Source organism: Choloepus didactylus, chromosome 2 (assembly GCF_015220235.1).
Source record: "Choloepus didactylus isolate mChoDid1 chromosome 2, mChoDid1.pri, whole genome shotgun sequence".
In the NCBI taxonomy this organism is placed as follows: Eukaryota; Metazoa; Chordata; class Mammalia; order Pilosa; family Megalonychidae; genus Choloepus; species Choloepus didactylus.
Window position 1 is genome coordinate 76688054 of NC_051308.1, and position 27939 is coordinate 76715992.

Consider the following 27939-nt stretch of genomic DNA (forward strand, 5'->3'; position numbering starts at 1 on the left):
CATATACAAGAAAAACTAACTAATCTGATTGAAAAGCTTTCTCATTCTTTGGAAAAAGCAAAACAAAATAGCCTAAGGCCAGCCTGCTGGTATAGTCATAAAACTCCACTGAATAAAATAATTTAACCCTGGACTAAGAAGTATGTGATGAAAATTTAAGCTATTGGAAAAAAACATGGCCACATTTATATAATACATCATAAATAGTTTTAAAACAACAATCTTTTTTGATTAAATGGTCATGGGGGCCAGAAAAACAGCAAAAGTTATAAAATATGAATAATGGGAATGGAGATAAATTTCTTCCTGACTGCTTTTGTTTATTTCCCTCTTAAACCCATTGCAACTGGCTCCCACCATTTTGAAAGTGGATATTCAGAGGTTACCTCTTCAACAGATTATTCCAGGGTTACCAGTAATTTCCAAGCAAAATACTCATCTGCTTACCTAAGCTTACGCTTTCCATCCATAGTATTCGGTGTGGTTGACTACCTAATTCCTTGATACGCTCTACACTGGGTATCGAGGCTTCAACGTTCCCTCGGTTCTCTTTCTCTGACTGTCTTAGGAGATTACTTTACAGAATATGCTTCTTTTTTCTGTCCCACAAGCATGAAACCTAGGTCCCTGATAGGGTTCCTCCAAACCCGTGCCTTCAGTGATAAAGCCTGTGCCGACTCCTAATTAGATCTAAAGTTTGAGTCACAATTTATCTTCTGATAAATAAATTTGTGGTTCCGACTATCTGCTGACTATGTTAGCACATGATAACTCACATCCAAATTTGAACCCATAATTGTTTCCCTTGCAGCCCTAAAACTGACTACTCATTGCATGTCTCCAATTTTGTTTAATGGCACCCATGATCCTCCCACTCATCGGAGTATCAGAGCCCACTTTGACTCTCCTTATCAATTATAACAATGTAAGTTCCTCAGATCTTGTTTTCCACTCCTACAGCCACTGTGGGATTATAATAGTGCTTTAACTGATGTTCCAGTGTCTCTAACCATCTCAACTATTAATCTACCTTGCATAGTGCTGCCAGAATAATTTGTTTAAAATGCAAATTTGATCTTTTTACCAGTCCCCCTCAAAACTCATCCATGTCTCCCCACTTCACCCAAAATGAAATCTGAACTCAGCATAGCCCTCCAGGTACACCACCTTCTCACCCCAAATGATCTTCTCATCATACTCTCCCATGTAAACTGCCACATAACCTATTCTCCAGCCATACTGTACTACACAATTTAAGCAACACATTCATACATTTATATCCACTTTTGGACTACTGCACATGGTGTGTAAATACCATAAGTTCTAAAGACTCTGAACTAGGCTGATCCTCTCTCATTTTTCTTCTTACTCTTTATTCTCACCTCGATTAAGTCATCTGCGCCCATGGTTTCAAATATAATATTTGTGCCAATATATCTAACTGCCACTCTCCCTTGAGCTACAGAGCCATATATTCAAATGCTACCTCACATTTCCATTAGTTTATCTCAACCCCTCAAAATCTATAACTCCAATCATGCCCACCCCCAACCTTTCTTCTCCCAGTATCTCCTTGTTTCAGAGAATAGCATCATTGTCCATGCAGTTGTATGGGTTAGATACCGGGGAGTTTTCATTGATACCTCCCTCTCCCTCACCTTTCATAAACAATCTATCACAGAGACCTAAGGATTTAACTAATAAATAGCTCTCAAATTTATCCACACTCCTCATCTCTATGTCCAGCATAGGACCCCAAATTTTCTCTCTCCTAGACAAATGCAAATAGAACTTACAGTGTTTCCACATATCTACTCCTGACCTTTCCAATTCATTCTCCAGAAGGGACCAAGATAATTACTTTAAATGAAAACCTGATCATGTCACTCTTCTCTTAAAACCTTTCAAAGACTGCCTATTATTTTAAAATAAAAATAAATCAATATTACTTAAATATCTCCTGTCTTCCATTCTCCCTTAATTAAACCTCTCCCTTGCTCTCTGATTCTCTGCCCACTGACTCACTTTCACATTCTTGAGAGATATCATGCTCTCCTACTTTAAGTCATCTGCCATGCACATCTTCTGTGAAATCCTCTACTTACTTCTCTTCCATTACTTCATCAATTTAACTCCTACATATTCTTCAAATCATTGTGAAAAGGCTTTACTCATGAATTTTCCACATACTCAAAGGCTTTCCTTATTATATATTCTTACAGCTCTCCATTTTCTCTTAAAATCCCTCAACAATGTTTGCAATTCTACTTCAGTATGATTATATGATAAATGTTGGTCTCCCACATAAACAGTTGTTTACCTGATCTATGTTTGAAGGCTACATACTGAATCTTTTCCTAGTACAAATATGAGATTAGTTTCACTTGATAAAATATATACACAATAATAAATGAGCAGATCAATATCACTTCTATTAGGTAAAAAACTTGACACATTCTTCATGACTGAGAATTCAATTACAAAGTTCAAAGCTACATTAGTCAATTAACTTGGGCTTAATAGCAAAATTTATCAATTCTCAATTTAAAATGCATCATTTAAATTATCAAGGTTTGAAATCAGTCTAACTCTCAATCTATGTAACTAATTATCTAATTAGCTATATTTCATGTCAGAGCCTATACTCAGTATAAAAAATACAGAAGAGAATAAGACTAACTAGATCTGTCTCCTCCTGTAGCTTATAAACTACTTTGAAGAAAACGTTTTTCAAGACTTTTCCACTTGGTTTATGTAAATATGACTTTCACCCTAATCTTATTCTATGGTGAACATATTGAGCATGTACCGCCTTACTATTGATAAAACAGATATAAATCAAAATAATAAAAATACCAAGAATGTTAAAACTGATATAATTGCTAGGGTTATTAAAATCTGTAATCAATTCCATTCTTTAAATCAAAATATTAAATTAAGTTATAAAAAACTCTAAGGAAGACACATATTGTTTCACAAAATTTTCCACAAAATGTGCCCACAGGAAAAATCTAAAATGAGCAAAGAATCTGAAAGCTCTAGGATGCTCCATGTAGCTTTCTGAATTTGGGCACAGTGATATTTATACTGACTTTGTAGTTTCCTTGGGCTGTGTTCACAGGTTGGCTATCTTTTAACCAGGTAATGGACGGATTTGGAATGCCGTTGGCTATGCATTGCAAGGTGATAGGCTTGAATTTCACCACGGCTCTCTCTGAAAGGCCTGAGGATTTGATTGTTGGAGGAACTAAATTTAAGATGGAGAGAAGAGACAGAGGGGGAAAAAGACAGGAAGGGAAGAAGGCAGGAAGGGAGGGAGGGGGAAAGGGAAAGAGGACAAAAGGAAAGAAAACAATAATCAGTAGTCAAACACTTAAAAATATGAATGTAAGAAACTAAAACTTTAAAATTTAGGGAAGGGCAAATCCTTATTTTTAACAAATAGTGTAATAATTTCAAGCCATGCATTTAATTTATAATTTATAGCATTAAAAGAGAGTTCATCAATTTTAGAGATTACTTATATCTTAGCCATAGACCGGTAATTCTCCAAAGTATAAGTAAAATATATGTATAGCTATGACTATCTACATTAATGTTTTTGACTTATACCTTTTGGTACGTTTTCTCGATCTATAATGACTGTCCCTTTCTCTAGAACTACCTCTTTAAATCAGAGTGAGTTTCCAGTACTCTTATTTATACTGTACAACTCTGCTCCCAGCAAGGTTGATTTAACCTGGAATAGTTACTTGATTTAAGCTAGGCCTGCCAGATTCCCTCTCTTCAGAATTAGAATTGAAAGTGAGAAATAGGATTAACTGTATTTCAACACGACACTGAAAAAGCAGGAAAAAAAAAAATAGTCGGCAGAGAGTGAAGAATGCAGCTGACATTCATAGAAACCTCTGTTTGTGGCTATCAAATGGATCTCCAGTTTCTGGTTCCAATCCCTCCCTTCCTGGGGACTGCCAGCAAGTGAGACACATAATATCTTGGCAGAGGGTTGCTTCTATCATTAGATTAATAGTTATAAACCTAATGTGCCAGTTCTGAGAATGCAGTATTTGCTCTGGATCTTGCAATAACATCCTCAGTCTCCACTCCTGAAAACCACTTTATTCACACTCTCTCCTGTTTTGGCTGAACCCTTCAATACTGATACAACCCCTTTTACTAGGAATTTTCTGCCTGCCTCTTCTGTCTTATTTGGTTGCATTCCTCAGACCCTGACTTTCCATGCAGCATACACGTCCTAACATTTATATTCTGGCTAAATTCATTCATACAGTACCTTTTGGTTGAATTTCTGAGTCAGCAAAGTGCCTTAAAACCTACCATTATTCAACACAAATTTACATCCTTCATGCTACTTTCCATAACCTGAAGTTTATCCAAAATATTGAGCTATAACATGAATTAGAGAATGAAACAATGCATAAAATAATTTAAAATACAATGTGTCTGTCCCTTCTTCAGCATACCATGAACAGTCACTTCAAATTCCTTTTCATGATCTCCAGCAGTGTTGGTTGCCACACACCGATAAAGACCAGTGTCTGACACTTGAACCTGGGCAATAATAAGTTTATGCCCATTTGGTAAAATCTTGACTCCATCCCTTTCGTCAACTGGCTGACCATCCTTCAGCCACCTATAGAAAAAAAGGCAAAAAAATGCCTGGAGATATATTTTAAATAATCAGTTCACTAGAAAAGATATGTATATCAATTGTGCATTTGTCTAATTTCCCAATTGCTCACTCTGTAAAATAAATTGTAAATGGGAAAGAGAAGGCAAAAGGAAACCTGGCCTAACACAGAAGATGGTATATTGTTGTAACCCAATAACTATGTGCTAAGTTCTACATTTTTCTTCTACGAATTTTAGGGTAGAGGAAGCGGCAGATGCCCCTAAGTATTAAACACTTCAAACATTAAATAATATTAACCAGTAAGCCTACACAATATTAACCAGCAAAAATATCTGTAAAATAAAACCCTGAAAGCATATAGCATTGTTTTTACATTTCTTACAAGAGTTATCACTTTCCATTTAGTTGTACAATCATGTGAGAACATATTTTTTTCCTCTAGTAGACTAACTGCTCCTTTGTATACCCAATAGCACCTTGGAAATGAAAGATAAGTATTCAATAAATGCTTTGTGAATGAAGGAATGAGAAAAAAGAACTGTTACACATCAATGCATGCTAACTTCCTCTATTTCCCTAATATGTTTGTTACTTCTTTATATTTAGTAGCTCATTAAACATTTCAGTATCTCAGGAAGGTTTGACATTAGTATTACTTGATATTCTGTATCTATGAACTGAAAATCTAATTTCTAAGAGCATATAATAGAATTCCTCTAATTGAGCAAATGCGTATACTCTGTATCGAGTAGCAGTTGTCCTATATAGAGTATGTCTTTTAAAAGAAAGATATAAAAAATGTAATTTGATACAACCACCTTTTAATAACACAGGTTCTCTTACAAGCTGGCTCTAAGACACTCAAATCAAAAAGTGGGAGGTATTTAAAAGACATACCAAAACCCTTACATGATAGTTGGTGGGGGTGAGCCTAGCACTTGACAATCTAGCTCCAGTAAATTATTAACCATCACAATGAAGTAGGATGTTTCATGTCCTCCTTCTATAGCTGGTGGCACTAGAAAACAACAAATTGTAACATACAAAGAAACGTGTACAAGAAAAAATACACCATCACATCAAACAATACTTAGTAGTTTCAAAAGGTGATACGTACTATAATCATTTGATACATGAAGGGGACTTGAAGCATGAAAATGCATTTTACAGTAAACATTTGTGAAGATCAAAGAATGTACTTTTGACATACTGTGGATTTTTCTCAATTAACCTAGCACTGTGGTTCTGCTGATGCCATGTGAATATGTGAATATAAAATTAATTCATATTTTTATATTGCCTACTTTCATAACAACAAAAAAGGAAGTCCCAACATTTGGCCAACTGTTTATAAACCTTCAATCTGTAGATAAACAGATGGACTCAAGTTTGTCAGATGATTGTCCAAGGTCCATAGACCACATCTCCTGTTGTCTTCAGCAGAGAAGACCAGGCTGTCACTCACTGCAATCATATATTGTCTTAGATGGAAAAATGCATCTATACACTTAAAAATACCAGCTATCTCTATCAAAATCAGTGAGATATTTTGGTGGGTTTCTAGGTCTTGGGACTCTTGTGAATAATCCGTCTCTCAGCAATGTGCAGTCCAGAGTTTAACATATAATTAAAACTTCTCTAAGATTATTTTATTATTCTGTAAACAAAAAAGTGTTTAATAAACTAGTCAGGTTTTGCTGTGAATCTAAGAAACCAGGTGATGGCATCCTTATTTACCTAAGACATCAACTTCATATTTGATTTCCCTTTCTCCTGCCACACTGGTAGCCACACATACATACTGTCCCCGATTGACTTCTTGAGCATTGATGATTTTGAGTTTCTTCCCACCAGCTTCTATGTGGATATGGTCACTGGCTTTCACAGGTATACCATCTTTTAACCAGGTGAGTACAGGAGGAGGATTGCCAGCAGCTTTACACTCCAGTGTTAGGGAATGAGCAATAATCACTTGCTTTTTCAAAGGTGTAGCCAAGTCACCTTCAATCACTGGGGGAACTAAGTAGACAAAAGTAACATTTCAGGCAATTATTTGTGCAGCCACAAAATACATTCTAATGAAATAAAGGGGATGGTTTTCTCATGTAGTTTCTCACTACAGCCATTACTTACTTATCCATCTCCCTCTAAGCTGTTGAGGAAAGAATTTCTTGGTTCAGTAGACTCACAACTATTCTAATTATTCTGGGATATACTGTACTGTGTCCAGCTGATAAAAAAAAATAATGGAGAATGATCTTAGTCCTAACACAAGTACTTTACCATCTCCATGAAAACTAAATGGCCTTCATGCCACAAGGGCCATGGGCAAATAGCTGGCATAACAAGTGGACCACTTCTTGCTCACTTTAGCCTTTATAAATGTTTTTCCCAGTCATGGGACAAATTCTTCCAATTCCTAGCCATGCATATTAAAAACTACCATAACCCACCAGGGCTTTATGAGTGAACTAACTGGATGTTAGAACATTAGAAAGCATAAGCAGAAAAATATATATTTAAAGCACGTATTTTTTTACCATAGATTTCCACCTGGAATGATTTTTCAGCAGTTCCAGCAACATTGGTAGCATGACACACATATGTTGCTGAATCAGCAATCTGTGCTCGAGGAATCTGAAGAATTTGTCCATTATCAACATAAAGTGCTTGTGAGCTGGATATGACTGGCTGGCCATCCTTATACCAAAGAATGACAGGCACGGGAAGTCCCCGTGTTTCACATTCCAGTTTAATTATGCTGTTTATCAGTGCTGATATTTCTGTGGTGACATTCCCTCCTTTAATACTGGGTGGAACTACAAAAGATTTCAAAACAAAAACAAGTTTCTAAGCTTCAACATCTGCATCAAAATCTTAAATGCTGTAAACATTTAAATAATGCATTTAAAGTAAAGAGGTATTAAAGATGATTAGGAAGTCTGTGATTTATCTGCTGATGATTAGTTGCCTACCTTGTTAAAACAATCTATATCACCCCTCCTTTTGGGTTTCATATTTCAGCAAAAGAAAGTTGAGGATTCAGTTTGAGGAGTTCATTGAAGTCCAATAAATCTTATTAGAGTAATTTTAAAAGTTATGTTTAATAAACAAAGCAAAACAAAATAAAACCCCACCTAAAATAGATGCAGAGAGCTTAAAACCAGACCAAGGAAGTAAAAATGTCAAATGTGGTAAAACTGCATGTCCTCTCCCCAAGGACTAAATAAGTTAACTGCTTTCAGAACCAGCTACTGGTAATAACCGTAGAGTTTTAAAATTTTTGCTTCTTGCTTTGTTTTTTTTCTGTTTCTTTTCTTTTTTCTTTTTCTTTTTCTTTTTTTTTTGGAATTGCCAAGGGGATCATTCACACAACTTTACTCACCTAATTGGCTACATGTATATCTACCACAATTCAGTATCCACATGCCTGCCTCCCCCCATACCACATGAAGATCTGCTATTGGAAAAACAACTTACGTGGCTCATTTCCTGCTACATATTCTTAACATGGTTATGCTAGGTTTGTGCTATAATTCCAACAGTTTTTAAAAAATCAAATGGTAAATGTCTGAATGAGTGCTTTAATACTATTTCAATATATTTTAAATTTTAGAATAGCTTTAGATCTACAAAGCATTCCCATATGCCCCAGTTTCCTCTATCTTAACATACTGTATAGCATGGTACATTTGTTATACCTAATAAGTCAATATTGATACATTATTATTAACTGAACTCCATACTTTCTTGGATCTATATTACGTATTTGGGATTCTGCATAAGATATTTGTCCGTTCTCTCATTTTTTTATTTATTCATCCAATAATTTATTTATATCAGTACAAACTCATGAAAACTTATTTCATACTTTGGCTTATAATCTAATACTACCTTATTTATTTTGTTGCTCAAATTTTTTCAGTTTTGACTATTGGGAGTTCTTTCAGTCGGCCCCTATGTTCCCTTTAACAGATCCATGTTATTTTTTTTTCTATAAGTACTTCCTTATTTTTGTGTCCAACAAGATGGTCCAGGCTTATCTTACATGTTGCCTGCTCCAACCATAGAATTATCCATTTCTCCAAGGAAACCTGGTTCCATTTAGTGGAGAATATTAGAAAATAAAATAAGATATGGGTGTTGGGTGGACTGCTTTAATATTTTCAGGTAATCATTCTTAGAGCTAGTTCAGAGTGACAAACACTGATATACACATATTTTTCTCACACATAATTTAAGGCAAGATCTACTATATTTTGATGTAGATTTGATGGTGGAATCATTTTCCTATTAGTTGACTTACTATGAGTTGACCAACTATTGCCCATACACTGGGCTTGCAGATGCTGGGATAAGAATTTTTTTCTACATTTTTATATGATGGATAAAAAATCAAAAGAACAATAATATTTTGTGATACATGAAAATTGTGTGAAACGCAAACTTCAGTGTCCATAAACAAAGTTCTACTGGAATATACCTGCACTCATTTATTTCCATATTGTCTATGGCTGCATTCATTCTACAATGGCAGAGTTGAGTAGTTGCAACAGAAACCAAATGTGGTATTCTCACTGCTTGTGACTGCTACATAGCAAAATAAAAAATGCAGTGACTTGACAGCATTTCAAGCAGTATACTTGTACTAAAAGAGTATAATAGCCATTAGCACTACTAGACTAGCATCTACCATATATTCCCAATTCACAGAGAGTTAGGAAAAAATTAGAAAATGTAAAATTGCATCATAGGAGAATTTCTCCACAAAAATAAAAAGCCAAAATGAGGCTACAACCAAAGTGAGTTCCTGAGTGGCTCATTATTAGCAAAGCAAGCAAAGCTGTTAACCAATGGCAAGCTAACTAAATCAGGTATGATTTCTGCAGCTGAAGAAATGTGCCCAGAAAAAATGTTTGTTTAACATTATTGGCCTTTAAGTGAGAATAGTTATTTGAAGAGTTGAGGACACTAGGAGAAACATCAATAGAAAAATAAAAAAAAAAAAAAAACAAGACAAAGTTTTCTGAGTAGTATTCTTGGCTCTCATCAAGTTGTGAGATGTTACTACACTTTTCAAGTTTTTTTATTTGAGAAGTCAATGAAGTCTGAAGTGAAAGAATTAGTCTCTCAACACAGTCTGCGTGAAACTACAGATGAGAATATTTTCAAAGAAGTCAAGAAAACTTTAATTCATTGCAACCTGAAGTAGAATCTACTAAGTGTGTTAAAACCAATGGTGGCAAAATATATGTGTAGAGCAAAAAAAGGTTTAGATGGACAAATATACCAAGTTTATAAAAATGTAAAGTACTAAAATCCTATGTTCATTCAGAAGATGGCAGAGTGAGATTCCTGAGGGTTCCATTCTCCCACAGAAGCTTTAAACAAATAGCAAGAATGGGCAGAAACATCTTTCTTAAAACTATAGAAAACAGATAAAGGGTTGCAGTAACACAGCAAACCTGAATTAAGAAAAGAGTCATTTAAAATTGGTAGGAAAACGTAGTGGGGGCCTTGCTGGCCCCTCCTCCATTCCTTCCCAGGTCAGTGTGGAGCTGGTCCATGCTCACAGTTCAGGTCCCTGCTCCTGGTTCCAGATGGAGCAGAGTAACCTTTGTGCACATAATAGGGTGCATGTATGTCTGTGCCAGTCTGTCCTGGGGCAGCCTGACAGGCTGAATCAGGATACATATCACAGGCTTGCCATCCCAGAGCTTGCCCTGTGCTTAAAATTGCTCACAGAGATCTCATATAGAACACTGAAGGAGAACTGCCAAATCACAGCTGCCTGTATCAAGGGAGTGCCAGCTGTGAGACATACTGTACAGCACCTGGGACCATGAGGGGATATTCTTTCTTAAGGGAATGAACACATTCATATCCATGTAAATGGGGGAATTCCTAGGGCCAAGCACATGCCCAAGACAAGACACATGCACAGAAAACACTGGAGAGGACCCTAAACTTTTGCCTTGGGCTAATCTCTAAACTCATTATTAGGACAGCCAAGCTCTGAAGGATAGCACTTGCACAGGTTAATCAGCAAAGATATAGGAAAGGTGTTTTCTTTTTTCCTTTTCCTTTTTTTTTTTTTTGGTTAGCTCCTGCCATTCAAGGAAATTTTGTCATAGTACTAACTGGATACAGGCTTAAGAAACAGACACCAGATATAACACATTAAAATATCAAAATGTCCAGGTTACAACAAAGGATTGCAAAACACACAAGGAAACAGGAAGCTATGGCCCAGTTAAAGGAGAAGATTCATCAGAAACCCTCAGTAAGAAGGACCAGACCTGGGATACGATAGACAAGGACTTTATAAACCAGTCCTAAACATCCTTATAGAGCTAAAGGAAAGCATGGACAAAGAAATAAAGACTTTAGAAAAAATGATAGAAGAACACAAAGAGAACAACAATAAAGAGATGGAAATCATGAAAAGAAACCAAACAGAGATGAAGACCACAGTAACAGAAATAAAAAAAATTCCCTAGAGGGGTTCAGCAGCACATTGGAGAGAACTGGAGAAAAGAGTAAGTGGACTTGAGGATAAGACAATTGAAATCATTCATTCCAAGGAACAGAAAGAACAGAGAATAAAGAAAAATGAACAGAGCCTAAGAAACCTGTGGAACACCATCAAGTGTATCAATATACACAATGTGGGAGTCCCAGGACAAGAAAGAGAGAAAGGGCAAGAGAATGTCCAAAAAAGACAATGAATGAAAACTTGCAACATTTAACAAAAGACATGAATACACATATCCAAGAAACTCAATGAACACCCAACTAGATAAACCCAAATAGACGCACACCAAGACATATTACAATCAAATTGTCCCATGCCAAACATAAAGACGGAGAAAGCTGCAAGAGAGAAGCAACATGTCATGTACAAGGGAGTCTCAATAAGATTAAGTCCCAATTTCTCATCAGAAACCATGGAAGCAAGAAGGCAGTAGGATGACATATTTCAAGTCCTGAAAGAAAACAACTGCCAACTATGAATTTTATAACTGGCAAGACTTCCTTTCAAAAATGAGGGAGAGATTAAGACATTCCCAGATAAACAAAAGTTGACATTCTCACCAGATCAGTCGTATAAGAAATGCTAAATGGAGTTCTGTAAATTGAAGGGAAAGAACACTGGACAAAGATTGAAGCTTCATGAAGAAATAAAGATTGCTGGTAAGGGTAGTGACATAGGTAAATATAAATGCCAGTCCTATTTAACTCCACTTCTTACATCCTGCAGGATCTAAAAGGCAAATGCCTAAAAAGTAATGATGACTCAATGCCTCTGGACTCATAAAGTATAAATATGTAATTAGTGACAAGAACTGTGAAGAGGTGGGGAGGTACAAAGGGATATAGAAATATAATTTGTGTATGCCACTGAAGTAAAGTTGGTATCAAACCAAATGATATTGTTGTAGATTTTATATATTAAATATAATGGATTCAGGGTTTCTGCTTGGGATGATGGGGAAGTTCTGGTAATGGGTGGTGGGGAGGGTAGTGCAACATTGTGAATGTGATTAATTGTACTGAATAGTATGTTTGGGAGTTGTTGAGATGGGGAAGTTTATATTACATACATGTTTTCACAATTTTTTTAAAAAGAAGGGCAACTAAAAAGACAATGACAATTAAATGCAATACATGATCCTGGACTGGATCTAATCATGGAGGAGAAAAAGGTCAAAAGAACATTACTGGAACACAGAAAAAATTGGAATGTAGACTGTAAGCTTTATATCAATATCAGATTCCTTGAACTTAACTGTACATAAGTGGTTACATAAGTGAATATTCTTGTTCTTATGAAAGGTACAGGGAAGTATTATATCTTAAGGAGTGTGATATATAGAGCCTATTTTCAAATGTTTAGAAATAGAAAGAAAGATGGATTGCTAGACAGAGAGAGAGAGAATGATATGGCAAATGCGGCAAAATGTTAAATCTGAGTATCTGTGGAGGGGTATGTATGAGCTCTCTGGGTCTTGTAATATTTTTGCATTTATCCAATAAGTTTGAAATTATTTCAAAATAAAATGTTTAAGACAAAAAACTTTTAAAAGCCTAAGTTTATTCATTCCATTATTCATCAGCAAATACTTAGTGGAAAATACTCCTGTGTTATTGAACCAGTAGTATCAATGATGAATTTTATTTGCTCCTATGAACTTAAACATCATCAGTTCTAAGACTTTTTTAAATCAGTAACTGAAGTTGAATATCCTGATTTTCTCTACCACATAGCAGTTCACTGGCTTTGTGGTAGTAAAATTTTATTACAATCTTTTGTACTCAGGGCTGAGACTGAATTTTTTCTGAATGAAAAGAATACTCAAATGCTATATTGAATACTGAAAAGTTTTGGAAATTAGTCCTGCTGTAGACTTGAGAATGCTTCTTAATGAATTCAACCTAAAATTACAACTCAAAAACACACTTAGGTGCAAAATTTATACTTCAGTAGTCATTTTGTTGTTTGAAGAACAAGTAAATTCAAGTCGCTTTATACATTTCTTGTGCTTTCAAAAGTTCAAACAAGAAGTGTGGTGTCGATTCCCCCATAAATTTGCAGAGGATATATTTTCTGATCTCAAACTAGTTCCAGAAACATTTGTTCCACCGACATTTGTTACATCTCAATGCAAATGAAAAGGAAATTCCCACATTGCAAAATCCATTTAACTCTGCAACTGAGGACCTTCCATCTTACTTTCAATTGGAATTGATTAATCTGCAATGTAATGACATACTAAAAGGAAAATATCAAGAGACTATAAGTGGATATGCTCAGTTAAAATCAGTTATAATTGAAATTATATCAATATTTGTCAGTATGTACCTGTGTGAAAAGACATTTTTAAAGATGAAATATGTAAAGTCTTATTGCAGATCAGCATCAACAGAAAAACTTTCTCAATCTATTTTGATGATTAGGAATACTAACTTTGAATTCCAATGAAGCAAAATTTTAACCCCTTCCCCTCTAAAACTCCATTCTTTTCTATAGCAAAGAGGTACTACCAAAAAAAAAGTTGTATTCAATTATTATTGTTTCTTTAATTTCATCAGTAAAATTTGTGGAAATTTGTTTTCTCTCTTGTTACATAAGAACCTACACAACAACAAAATAAAAATAAAAGCAGAAAAAAATAACAAAACAAAACAAAACAAAAAGAACCTACATGACATCCTTGATTTTGCCTCAAGAATTGTAAAGCCTAGAATATTTACTATATGGCCCTTCATAAAAACGAGTTTGCCAAATGCTACTATAGGTAATTAATTTTTATAAATTCAGTCCATCTTTTTGAAATGCTAAGAACAACCATTTTATTCAGCCTTTAAGTTTTAATTTTGATTTGAGATTATTTATGTCTTATATTAATCTGTAAATATAGACCAAACTTTTGGCTCAAATTGCCTAAATCACCTGGCTAGCCCACTCAATTGGATGATATATGTTTGAAGCCAAGAACATAGTTTCAAACAAACCCCTATCCTCCATGCATATTTTGCAAAGTAACGTCATTTATACTGAAAAGGATCTAATTTAAAAGTGCATATTTATGAAATTCAGAAAAATTACTCAAAGAACATTTCCAACTAATAGTAGAACAACAGATCACCTACTGCTTGAATCTCCTAAATAAATATTTCACTTTCTGTTTCATTTTAATGCATATATACAAGTCTGAGAGTTGTACTTCTCTTTGGGGAAGGAGAGTTATCAATAAAGTTTTTAGACATGCTGTATGCTAAAATGCACTCATGCATAAGATACAAAGATTTTTATACAATTTGGACAGGTTCTTAGATTTGTGAAGCCCATCCATGGGCCTCAGATTGGAATCTTTTCCCACAGAACTACCAGTTTTGAATTTGCACAATCTCTCCATAGAATATTAAAAGCTCTTTTATTTCTTTCCTTCTTTCACAGTCTTTCTTTTACCTTCTTTCTCCTCCCTCTCTTTTATTTTTCCCTCTTATTTTGTCTCCATTACTTTCCTTATTTAGGTGCAATATGATTTCTGTCTTGCATATGGACCCACCTACCTTATCCACATGTTAATAAGTAAATAAGGAAATTAAATGAATCAACTGCAGTGTGCGAAACACTCTTGATGTAAAGCCTAAGAAACAATTCTTGACAGATAACCAAAGCATGGTATCTGTTTTATTTTTTTGTCCATCTCATAAAGAAAAGCATTTTCATCAGTGAAACAAAGTAAGCTTCCAATTTACCTACTCAGAGGTGCAGGTAAGCATGCTAGAGAGGAAATGGTATTATTTCCTGAATTATAATACTCAAAACATCACACTGTTACAATACCTTTCATCTCAGACAATCCCAGAAGCATCATACAGAGTCCACAGGAGGAACTGAAATGAAAGAAACCAAGTCCCAAGGAAATAGGAGTCCTAGTGAATCACCAAAATGTATTCATCATAGACCCTGGCAACAGTACAACGATGTGGAGAAGACTACTCAACAGCTCGGGGAATATATTGTACCTATTGTTTAAATGTCTGGCTCTGGTAGGAAGCCAATGGTAGCAATAACATTTTTGTTTAACTTGGAAGCTTGTATAGCTAATCTTTCAATAATGTTACCCTTTTCTGGAGAACGTGTCTTTTCATAACTGATTTCTTCCACAGGCTTCTATTTATAGATATAAATTATTTAAAAGCCTGCATTAAATTAAACTTCTCTGACCCAGAAAACCTATTTAAACTTTACAGAAAGACTAGCATTAAGAAAAGGGAAATTTGGAACACAGAGTCTATATAAATTTCAACTTTTAAGAAAATTCAATCACTACATAGATGATGATAAATGACTAACATTCATTAAGCTCTTGCTATAAGTTTTGTAATTCATGTAAAGTATTTAGCATTTGGTCCTTCTCAGTAACAACGTTAAGTAGGTGCTATTATTATTCCCATTTCATTGATGAGGAAACTGACTCAGAAGGTTAGGTGATTTATACAAAGTCACAAATACAGTACATGGCAAGGTTGGTCTGAACCCACGTCTGTCAGTCTCAGTAGCCCAAGCTCTTATTAATCACTAGGCCAGTGTTGTCCAATAGAAATACAATGCAATCCACTTATGTAATTTAAAATTTTCTAGTAGCCGCATTTAAAAACATAAAAGACACAGGTGACATTAATTTTAATAAGATACTTTATTTAGTCCAGTATATTCCAAAGTATCATGTCACCATGTAATCAATATAAAAACTATTAATTAGGTATTTTACATTCTTTTTTTGTATTATGGCTTTTATATCTGGTATACATTTGGTATGTGATGTCTGTGCTTACACTCAGTTTAGATAAGCCACATTTCAAGTGCTCATTACCCACATGTGGCTAGTGGCTACTATAGCAGACAGTGTAGCATTGCCATTCATTCATTCATTAAACACATTTTTCTTGAGAGCTGTTATGTACCAGTACATAACATAAACTAGGGACTAAGGCAAACATGATAAGCAAGGCTCCCTGTTCTTATAAAGCTTCTCTTCCTTGGGGAGAAACAGCTAAAAAGCAAATAAATGCCCAGATAAGCAATAAACTCTCAGACCCTGGTAAGTGCTATGACAAAAAGGAACTGCAATGATGTGATAGAGTGACCAGATGACTACTTTGGATTGGGAAGGCCTCTGTGAGTGGGTGATGTTCTAAAGTATTTAAACTATGGATGGACAGAAGGTAGTGCAGTGAGTAGAGATACCACACATTTATTTGACTGGCCTGTTGGGTCTTATTTCTTTCTACTGTGTAAATCCTTGTGCTAGAAACATAATGTTCATGATCTTTCCTATGGCTCCATTCACAAAAAATAAAAATAAAACGGTCTTGCCAATTTTATCTATCTCCCTCAGAGGATACTGAAAATTTTAGTGAAACGAGGACTACATATTTCTGGTGGAGACATAACTGGGGAAAACAGTAGTTTAAGCATATGGCATTTAAAATATTACCATGTGGTCAGGATAAAGGCCAAGACTGAATGAAAACAGCACAGATGAGTTGTTTGCATATCATCAGCTTCATTCTACTTAGCGAAACTTGACCCTTTCTAAGGCTTTTTGGCCCTTCAAGGATACGAACATCTTACTAAGTAGAAAATAACTGAGTTCTTATATATGATCATATGAAAGTCCTTAGATGATTTGAAAAATCCCTACCTGATGATAAAATATATTAATGTTGGATGCAACTTTTTAGTCTAAAAAACACTAAAGTTGGCTCTTTCTTCTGAAAGAGTGCTCAGTATTGAATAAAAGAGCAATTAATATTAATCCTGATTTTCAATTTATAATGAGTTTATAATAATCAAAAGCATAAGAAAATCACACTTACTATGGATAGTCAGTTTTATATCCTTGACTTGCTTGCCAGCTGCATTAGAAACAGTACACTGGTAGCGCCCCTTGTCACTTCTTCGTACATTCTTTAGATGTAAAACTTGTCCTCTGTCTAGAAGTTCAATATTTGGATCTCCCAAATATAAAGGCCTAGAGAAAATAATACTTTATTCCATATGCACTTTTTAATTTTCCTATCAATCAAGTATGATAAATAAAGTTAAAGGGTATGAGATTTCCCCTCTCATTAATCAATTTTGACAAATATAGTTAGGTGGTATTAGGTTAAAAATGTGAATCAAAGTTGATAAAAATGTGATTGGTACTCCTATTCAGAAGAATGAAATTCATAAACCACTTTACTAATAGAAATTAGATAATTATTACTGTGGGATGAAAAGTTTCTCCATTTCAAACTTAAAATTATTTAATATCAAGAGAAAATGTGTGTCATATTTTGCTGCTGCATTCATCCACTCATCTATTCATTCTTCTTTGTTTTTCTGTGTTTAGCTAGCATAGCCAAAATTTCTACCATCATTTAGAAAGAAGAACTAAGAGTTGAATGCTATAGTATAGTATGGCCAAGGAATGCTATTTTTAAACCAATATCATTATAATATCTAGAAATGTGTTTATGACGGAAAGAATGGTTGTTGCATTTTAAAGGCAGTGATCATGCCAACTTTTTAAAAATGTAGGCATTTTAACAAATATTAATGCATTTATAACCATAAATATTGAAAGATCCTGTAAAGCCCCAAAGCAGCTCACATATAGTTGTCAAAGAAGTCTTTTTTCAACTATCTAGAGTAATTTAATGACTACCATAAAATGTTCATTTTTTGTAATTGGTAGCCACTTTATTTTAATACTTGAAACATCATGGTTATTAAAGGCTATGACATCCTAAGATTCCTGTATTTAAAATCTATCTTCTTTCAGGAAGACTCATAGCTAATTTTTTAAAATTTGCACTGAATCACATGATAAGTAATTAGATGAACTGCTATATTATGGAGCCACAGCCCACAAGATTAAATGGAAAATACATTTCATTTTCTATAGTAGCATCCTTTAGTGTTTCTTGGTATAACACCATGATCAAAGTTCTCAAAAGTTAGGAGAATGAAGTACCTTAGCTTAACACATGTCAACCATTTAAGAAAGTGAATACTTGATAATATGTTACTCAATTTTAAGGAACTTTAAAAATGTTATTGACTGTTAATTATTCAGGCAAAATAGAAATTTAAACCAAAAATATAAGCATTATAGTAAGAGCAGGTCTCCTTGGCCCATTTCCCCTGAGTTTTCCCTCTAGAGATAACCACAGTTATCAATTTGGTTTGTATTCTCACAGAAGAGAATGTTCCATACATTTTCACCCATAAATACTTGCTCTAATAAATCTAAAGTTTTAATACATAAATGGTATCACTTTGTTGTCCTGCTTTTCTTTTCACTGGACGATAGGTATGGAGATATTTTCAGTGCACAATACTTGATCTTGTGCTCTTTAATTGCTGCAGTGTTTCATAATATGACTCTGCCATAAGTTATCTAGCTACTCCCCTAATGGCTGGCATTTAAGCAGTTTCTACTTTTATGCCTTTGCATTGTTGCAGCCAGTATCATCATACAAGTCTCCCTGCAGACATATATGACTGTTTTCCTTTAGTAGTTACTTAAAATGTAATTACTGGATCACAGCACATGAACATTTCGAATTTTAATAGACAGCAACAGATCGCTCTTCTGGGTATTAATTTACATTCTCCCTGGTAGAGTACTCTATCCCAATTTCCCACACACTAGTCAACACTTAATATTTTCAAACTTTTTTCTTTTTTTGGCCAATCTGACTAGTGAAAATCAAAATCTGTTTATTTTCATTTACATTCCCCTAATTAATGAGGGTAAGCATCTTTTAATATTTATTGCCTAAGTATATTTCTTTTATTTTTCAATTGCCTGTTTATACCCTCCAGGCATTTTTATATGTTGTTTGTCTTTTCTTATTGATTTGAGAGAATTTGGATATAATTCTTTATTTCATGTGCTACTAATCTTTACCTTTTGCTGCTCAGGTCTCTGGAAGAAGCTCACACGGCCCATGCAGATCCCTGCAGTCATTTCAGTGCAGGTAAACCTTACCAGCCCACGAGACTTGCTGTTTGAGCAGTATCTGATCGCTCTGCTATGGTTCCATCTTTCCCACATATAGAACTAGCTTAAGCATTCATCTTGGTGTCATAAACACATTTTCTTTTTCAATAATTCAAACAATTCCATGCAAAGACAAAATCATTTCTGCATTTGGATCTTGCATTTCTCATTTTTCATTCTTAACCTTTGGACAGATAATACTTGGTATATAGTAAATTTCAGTTTTTCTATGTTTCTAAAATAAATTCCCATCATTTATAAAGAATGTGGTAACTCGTAAGAATGACAGGTATTACAAAAATTTGGCCACTTTTTTGAAGAACGTTATTTTTCCTTTATGTTTACTTAATACTCTATATGGTAAAATGCATAATTAAAAGGGAGGGAGAGAATTCACATGCATTTACACATCTATTTCCTGTGGACCCTGGCATCAAATACAGGAAAGGTACTCACTTGCCATCTTTGAACCAGTGAATAACAGGGAAGGGAGTGCCTTTGACCTGGCATTCAAGAGTGGTGTCATGGTTGAGGACAACTGAGACTTCACTTGGGGAGCTGGCACCTATTATGGTGGGTGGAACTTGAACAAAGATGTTTTATCATGAAAATCTTTGACTTAAGCCAAAAGCAGGGGGTGGGGGTGGGGGTAAGATAATCAATAATTTATGAAGTATTTCAACAAGTTCATAATATTAAAAATAAAATACCCAATAACCCCTTTTCACATCACAGCTGTGGATCCAAAGTTTATGCTTAAACATCAGAGCTCATTCGTGAAAGAATTGTTAGTCTGGCAAATACTTGGGAGAATTATGAAAGTATAGAATTCTATTTGACAATTCTATTACATATGAATTCTAATTTTATTCATTTGTAATAGTGGATTAGAGTAAAAGTGAGCAGTAAAGCTCATATAATGTCATTTACTACTACTATACATTTTAAATAATGAAGAATGGCATAATCAGTATCAATCATATAATGTTCAAGTTCTACAAATTACATCATAGTGCTGCTTGTGTATCTTTTCAAAAGGCTCATCATGCTAAAGCTGGACATGAGACATAGTATGAAAAAGAATATGTGAGTTTTTATTAGAATTATCAAGCATGCTAAAGAGCTCCTGTACACTTCCTTGACCATCTAATTCTCTCCCCTCATACCATGTTAAGGTGTTTGGTCTTCATCTTAAGAACAATGGTCAGCCATTAAAGGGTTTAAGATTTGTGTTTTAAGACTACAGTGGCTGAGTTGTGAAGAGTGGATTAGGTGAGCAATTAGGAGGCTATTTCATTAGTTCAGCTTATAAATAATACTTAACAGTGGAAATGGAAAGAAGTAGATAATTTAATATGTTGTAAGGAAGTACATGTCACAGGCTGTAAGAAGATTTAAGAGTAGGAGAGAGAGAGGTAGAAGAGTGAATCCCATGTTCTGACAGAAGTAAGTGGGTGGATGGAGGGGCTTCACTGGGATGGGGATCTATGGAGGAGAACAGAATAAAAATTCATTGGGACCTTTCTGTTTAAGATGCTACTAAGATATTTGAGTTAAGATAATGAAGAGAAGATTAGATATACAGCTCAAGAACCCAGAGAAAATGTCTGATCTGGAGATAAAAATTTGGGAGTCATCAGCACACAGGTTGAATTCAAGGTCATGGGAGTGAATGAGTGCCAAAAGAAGTAATGTCAGTGAGAGTAACTGTAAGAAAGATGATTTAATTTATTTAGTAGCCTATACCTAAATATAATAATGGTATTTTGGGTAGAGGAAATGCAAAGTACTTCAGGGTTTGAGGAGACTGAGAGCAATTATCTTAATGCAATATCATTCCTAGACTGAACTTCCACTCCAGACTTAAAAATCATGTGCCCATTTTGATGGGCAAAACATTGAAAAGAGAGGAAGAAGGACATTTTATCACAAAGTGAATTTTTAAATGGTAAATATAATTTCATAAACTAAAATTGTAAAATTCTAAATTTAAAATTTACAACATTAAAATGCATTATAACTCAATTTATTTCAGCTGCTACACACTCTCAGCATTCTCTTCCCTTAATTAACATCAGGATTGAGATGATTTCGTTTCAAGAATAAATTAGAATGTGGGAGCAGGTGGATTTGCTACCTCTTCAGCTCAACTAGGACCTAGAGGCTTCAGGAGTTGTTGACAGCATGACTGAGTTATACACTGCAACATCCTGTATTAGCTACTTCCCAGAGAATCACTTGTCCACCTAACAGAGAAAACTGACATAAGTAATAATTTACTATTTTATACACAGGATTATACAACATAAACAAAGATATCTCCTTATGATACATTATAAATGCCTTCAAACATTCTACATCATGTTTCTCTTTAGCCAATATCAAAGATAAAAAAAAAATACAATGAAACAAATGGTATTTCTTCTATCAATTTTTTTTATCTTTTTACTTTTTCAAATAGTTAGCTCTATCTACATGTGAAATACATATGAACTGTAGTTTTTCAAAAGAATTATTTTACTTACCTAGCACATCAAGGTGAAAATACTTCTGAGAAGTGCCAGCTATATTAATTGCTTTGCAGGAATATCTTCCTGCATGCTCTGGAGTGGCTTTGAAGAGCTTTAGTATGTTCCCATTGTTCATAATCTGAATAGTGCTGCTTTTGGTCACCTTTAAGGGCCAAAAGGGTCAGTGTTATTCCCAATCCTAACAAGAATGCATAATTAAAAATTGAAGTAAAGCTTTTATAATATTATTAATAAGAAATTCTTATCTGAACTATTTATTTCAGAGGCAGCACAACAAGCAATTATATATAGAGCAATTGTATCTATTTGGAGATCTCCAATTACCTGGATATCCTCTTTATACCACATAATGACGGGAGATGGAGTGCCTTCAACTTCACAAAGGAGACTGGTCTGCTGATTTACCAACACTGACACATTTGTCACTTGTTCTGTATCTTTAATTACTGGAGGAACTACAAAAGGAGATAAGTCATATAATATATTTTATTTATCTAGTTTCTTTGCAAATGTCTTTAGAGCACAAACCCTGAGGTATTTGATGGCTAGAAGGGCTAGTTATACTTAAGCAAATGTTTTATTACAAAATAAAAAAATCTTTACCAATATATTTATAAGTATCAAGCCTTATTGCATTTTTAATTTAATTTCAGAGCTTAGAATTTAGAATAAATTTAAGAGAGAAACTTGAAACAAGCCTATTTATTCCATATACCACTCAAAATACAAGCTTGCAGGGCCTTAATTAAGACACATGGGACCCCCATATATTACTGATGAAAGTGAATTCTGCCTGGTGTCTATGGAAGCCCTTATCTACTAAACTTTTTAAATGCACATACACTTTGACTCATGCAAAATGACAAATGTATAAGATTTTCATTGCAGCATTACTTATAATAGCAAACAACTGGCAATAACTTAAATGTTGATTAATAGAAAAAGCTTAAATAGATCACAGTAGAGAGGGATGGTACATATATACAGTAGGTAGAAATAAGACTTAGGAAAATGGAATAATCTCTAATTATTGCAAATAACCTCTTATATGCAAAAAGAGGATAAATATTATATATTCATTTTTGCTTGAATATGCATAAAATATCCTAGAGAACACACATACACAGAAACTGACAACTTTTCTCACCTCTAAGTAGGAAAAGTAGAAAGCTGGGTTTCAGGGTCAGGATACTTTTTACTATGTATCTTTTTACATCACTTAAATTCTGAATGACATAAAGTCACACTTAAACCAAAATTACATGAAATTTTAATTCTAATAAATAAATTAATAAGTGTAATTAGATCACCAGTCTTCTGTCTAATAACATTTCAAGTCACATTAATATTAAATAATATGACATCAAGGGAATAGTTTAAATATGTAAGAATTTGAACATATTACATATTCAAAAATACGTCTTTAGCATTTCATCTATATTTACCAAGGACTTTGAGGTTATATTTTCTTTCTGTGGTTCCAGCTTCATTGACTGCCACACAGACGTACTCCCCATTGTCAAATGGCGTAACAGATGCAATAACCAACAAGGCGCCATCATCCAAGATGGAAATACCAGGTTCTCTGCCTGTCAGCTCTCTACTGTTATGCAACCATTTGATGATTGGTTTGGGGGTACCTAAATAAGAAATTAAAGTCCGGTGATATTTTGGCAAAAAAATTAGAAATAATTGTTAAGGATCTGTGTCAAAAATATCTGAGGATAAATAACATTTTGTCATGGCTTTAATTTGTGCCCTTAAATATTATTCTACTTTCAAGATATTTCCCCTGTCATGTAAATGTTAAGAAATTATGGCATTTAAAGCCTCTGATTCCTCATTGGTTGTAAGAACCTGTGGTCTCCACTCCAAGGTTGTTTTAATCAAGATGTTTAGTTGAAAGCAGGTAAAGTCTTTTCTCATGAGTGAGGTCATGGTGATTAGCAGGGGAAAAGCCATATTAATCAAATGGACTAGAAATGGGGAGAATTGGGGGTGAGGACAAATGAAGAGCAAAAATAAGATATGACCACAGTAATGCATCATGAAGAATGCCCAATCAAAGAATGCATAAAAGATGTTCAGAAATTATGCTTTATAATGCACACTTTAAACAGGCCTGATAGAATCGTGATGAGAAATCTCTACAATCCACGTATCTTCTGGAGATACTTCCAAAAGTAGGATACTACATCAATTCTTGACTTGTTTTACTGAAAAGAAAGTTGAAAAAGCAGTGATGGGAATTGCTTTCTTGAATTTAGTTATGATCTAAAAATGAATGGAAACTATATATTCATGGATAAAAGTGATAGAGCAATTCATAGACCCAAAAGTACATATTGGAAATAAACAATCCTTAACTGTATCCTAAGAATTTTTTTATTTAGTACACAATGTGCCAGACACTATTCTTAACACTTAAAAAATTTATTTAACCCCTGTAAAGAAAACATTATATAAAATTAATAGGATTACATGGGAACATTATTAATAATCCTATTAAAGGATAAGAAAAATATTAAAATCTGAAAACATAATCAAGGACAAGTACAATGGCAGTAATACATAGACTGTGTCATTAAGGCTAACCTCACATTAAGTTCAGGACTTCTAAAAGTGACTATGAAAGTTATATTTATGGGAAAAAATGAAAGATTAGCTTACTAATTGTGTTCAAAGTAAAATGCTGACTATAGAGAGGAAGTAGAATTACTGGACTCCAGTCTTTTGTCCATATTGTCAAGGAAAGAGGGGGTTAAAATCATTTAATTACATCCCACTTTCCTGTGTACATTTATGGCTTACTTCTCAATAAATATTTGTTGAGTTAAATAAAAAAAAGTAAACGAACAAACAAAAGAATGAAGTTGTGTTACCTTTAAGTTATAAAAGGGAAAAACACTACTGTAGGTATGAAATGTAGATCAAAGGCCTCCCAGCTGCCTTAGTTTGCCAGGCCCGTCCGTTATAACAAACAGCACAGGCCGACTGGCTTAAACAACAGGAATTGTCTCACAGTTTTGAAGGGAGGAAGTCCAAAATCAAGGGGTCAGCAGGATGACACTTTCTTTGAAGACTGTGGCATTCTGGTGGAGGCTTGCCGGCAATCCATAACTCCATCTCTGCCCCATTAACATAGCCATCTCTCACCCGTCTGCCTCCTTCATGTCCATATTTCCTCTGCTTATAAGGACTCCCGTCATACTGGATTAAGGCCCACCCTGATTCAGATTGGCCTCATCTTAATTACATTTTCAAAGGTCCCATTTACAAATGGGTTCACATCCACAGGACCAGGAGATACGGCTTGAGCAGGACTTTCGGAGGACACGATTAAATGAGCTCAAGATGAAAACGGGGAACCAGGAAGACATGGTTTTGCAAGGTATATAAGGGGAGACCAAAAGAAACAAGCCTTGGAAGGCAGGATCCAGAGGTGAGCAAGGAGCAACAGTGCCACTAGCAGGGATCCACAGGGAGGAAGCATCCACAGCACTTACCTGAAGCTAAGCCCCTCTAAAGGTTTTCTGTCCAAGTCTTGCCTCCCTAATTTTCACTGACTCTAGGAAGAGTTAACTGATAGTTCATTAGATATCTGAAAAGCTTTTTAAAGTTGGCTTTATTTAATGCTGGCAGAAAATTGAGTCATCACTGGCGAGAGCTACTGGTGACAGATGCAAAATCTTGCTATATAAACAGAGACCACCACAAGGACCTTCAATTGCTGCTGCCTTGAGGAACAACTGCTAAGATGCACAAGTGGGAGCACTAATGGCATAAAGCAGGCGGAGTCCTCCAGGAAGTTACAGAAAGAATATTGCTTGGACTTGGCAAGAACCACTACAAACCTGGCTTGGGTCCTTAAAGAGGAACACAAAAGCAAAGAAAAGATGTCCTACACCACCTACTTAGCATTAAGGGTAAGGGTGCTAGTGACGGTTTTACACATACTCTAAGGAGAGGTAATGACTATCTCCTGCTTAGGAAATATGGTGGGATTACAAGCCCAGAAATCCAGGAAGAGGAGGTGCTTGGATAAACCTCATCAAGTTACAACCTGGCCTTACAATTACCAGTAGAGGGTAAACTAGGAAAAAATGGTTCTTAGAAGAGAAATGTCCAGAACAAACAAGGGCATAGTCCTAACCTGTGCCTCCAAATGATTGAGATAAAGCTGGAATATTTTGGATAGCCCTAAATGTCACATGTTAAAGAGAAACTTTGCCAAAATAGAAAGAACTAAGAAGTGGCAGAAAGGTGCATGACCTACCTGGAAAACATACTAAGTGAGGCAAGTTTGAAAGAACAGGAGATTTTCCCATTGAAGGAAATAAAAGACATGAGAGGGAAAAATATCTATTCAAAAAGCTGGTATTCGAAAGAGCAATTAGTTTCTATGGTGTCCAAATGCTATTATAAGGACTGAATAAAGTTTTATAAAGATGAAGCATTGTCTTCTGTATAGAATTCTGAACAATTTAACAGCATGTCAATGTTTATGTCCGAGTATTGCGTACCTTTTGCAGGACATGGCAATGCAATGCGTTGATTGGCCACTCTTTCTTGGAATGGAGTGTTATATGGAGGTTCAAGATCTTCCAGTGTAGGTGGTTCTATTAGAAAAATAAATGCATTATAACCAGGCTTTCCTTGGGCAATCACAAACTCTCCTGAGGGATCATCAACCACCTACATTGATGAGTTGCTATCTGTCTCCTGATTCTTCTTTTAAATATGACTCATATTTCCAGATGCCCCATACTCGTGACCCAGGAGCCTAAACTCAAAATGTCCCACAAAAAATTTACCTCATGCTTCCCACCATCCTGCTCTGCATCCTTTATTCCCCAGTTAAAGCATATTCTTTCCTCCATGGTTCTATGACTTTCTCCTGTAATTCTGACCTCCATCCACATCATATTAATCACTAAGTACTTGGACACCTATGTCCCCATTTCTGTATCTTCTCCTCTATCCTTAAAGTCACCACTTACTATAAACCTTTATTTCTCTTACCAGACTATTTCAATAGGCTTTTTATTGGGGTCCTTTCTTCAATCATGTTCTCCTTTGGATCAATATTTTACACTACCTCCAGAATTATCTCTCTGAAACACAAATCTTATTATGTGGCTTCCTTGATCAAAATCATTGCATGTACACATTTTCTCGACACGATCAAGTTGCAGACATGGTATTTTGTTAGTGCATCCTATTTCACGGAATAGCCCCACCACCCATTCATTATAGGAAGAACTTTGGTAGTCATCCATGAGGCTTCCATTTCCTTTACTCCCTATATCCAACCCATCACCACACCCTGATGATTTCACCTCTGAATTATCTCGTGATCTATCACTTCTTTCCTTAGTCAGCTTCAACCACCTCTATCCTGCATGAGTCCAACTACCAACATCTTTTGCCTGAGCCACTGTAATAGTCTGCAACTGTTTCCCCTCACCTTCTCTAACCATTGTCTAACCATTCTCCCCAAAAAAAGTGATATTTTAAAATCCCAAAACAGACTCATCACCTTCCTAGTTATAATCCCGTAAAGTTTAGAATTTAGAATAAAACCTATACTTTTTAAACTGAGTTCCTAGGTCTTGGATAATCTATCCCAGGATCGTGTCTCCAGCTTTATCATATGCCTCTCTGTATTCGGCCTGGAATTCAGCCAGCTGGACTCTATTTATTTGTTTGTTTGTTTTTATCCCAGTGTCTCCAAAATATCACATGCCCTCCCCTCCACATTCCATATCTTTCTCCTGGAAGGTTCTTCTCATGCCACTCCTGCCCCTCACTAAAAATATTTCTACCCACCCTGCAAATCTCAACTAAAATGTCACTACCCCAGAGAAGACTGCTCTGATTTGTCTCTCTGTTAAAAGTTCATCAGAAGTTCTAACATTTCGTGCTGACACTAATCAGTTTGTAGTTATGTACATGTGAGATTATTTTAACATTTATTTTTCCCATTAGACTACAAACACAAGTACTCAATAAAATCTGTTCAGTGAATGAATGAACTGAACAAGATTCCCAATAGTCTCCTAGCTATCTATCCAAAAAGTGTTCCAGTGTGCCTGTTACTAAGTACTGTGCGAAGTACTATACCAAATTATCTTTCATACTTGCCTTTGCACTGGCTCTTCTCCCTACCAGAAATGCTGTTGCCCCT

General features: G+C 35.0%; 1 protein-coding gene across 1 annotated transcript in view; it reads right to left on the reverse strand.

The window, feature by feature from the left end:
* HMCN1 (hemicentin 1) overlaps positions 1-27939 on the reverse strand; it is a 511472-nt gene that overhangs the window by 184526 nt on the left and 299007 nt on the right. Inside the window, exons 25-35 of the mRNA XM_037825157.1 lie at positions 26276-26371; positions 23198-23392; positions 22077-22207; positions 21747-21894; positions 19678-19804; positions 17048-17202; positions 7195-7473; positions 6392-6673; positions 5564-5672; positions 4485-4654; positions 3093-3247 (exon numbers count right to left, since the gene is read on the reverse strand). Coding sequence (XP_037681085.1) covers positions 3093-3247; positions 4485-4654; positions 5564-5672; positions 6392-6673; positions 7195-7473; positions 17048-17202; positions 19678-19804; positions 21747-21894; positions 22077-22207; positions 23198-23392; positions 26276-26371 — 1847 coding nt within the window. The remainder of the gene's footprint in view (positions 1-3092; positions 3248-4484; positions 4655-5563; positions 5673-6391; positions 6674-7194; positions 7474-17047; positions 17203-19677; positions 19805-21746; positions 21895-22076; positions 22208-23197; positions 23393-26275; positions 26372-27939) is intronic.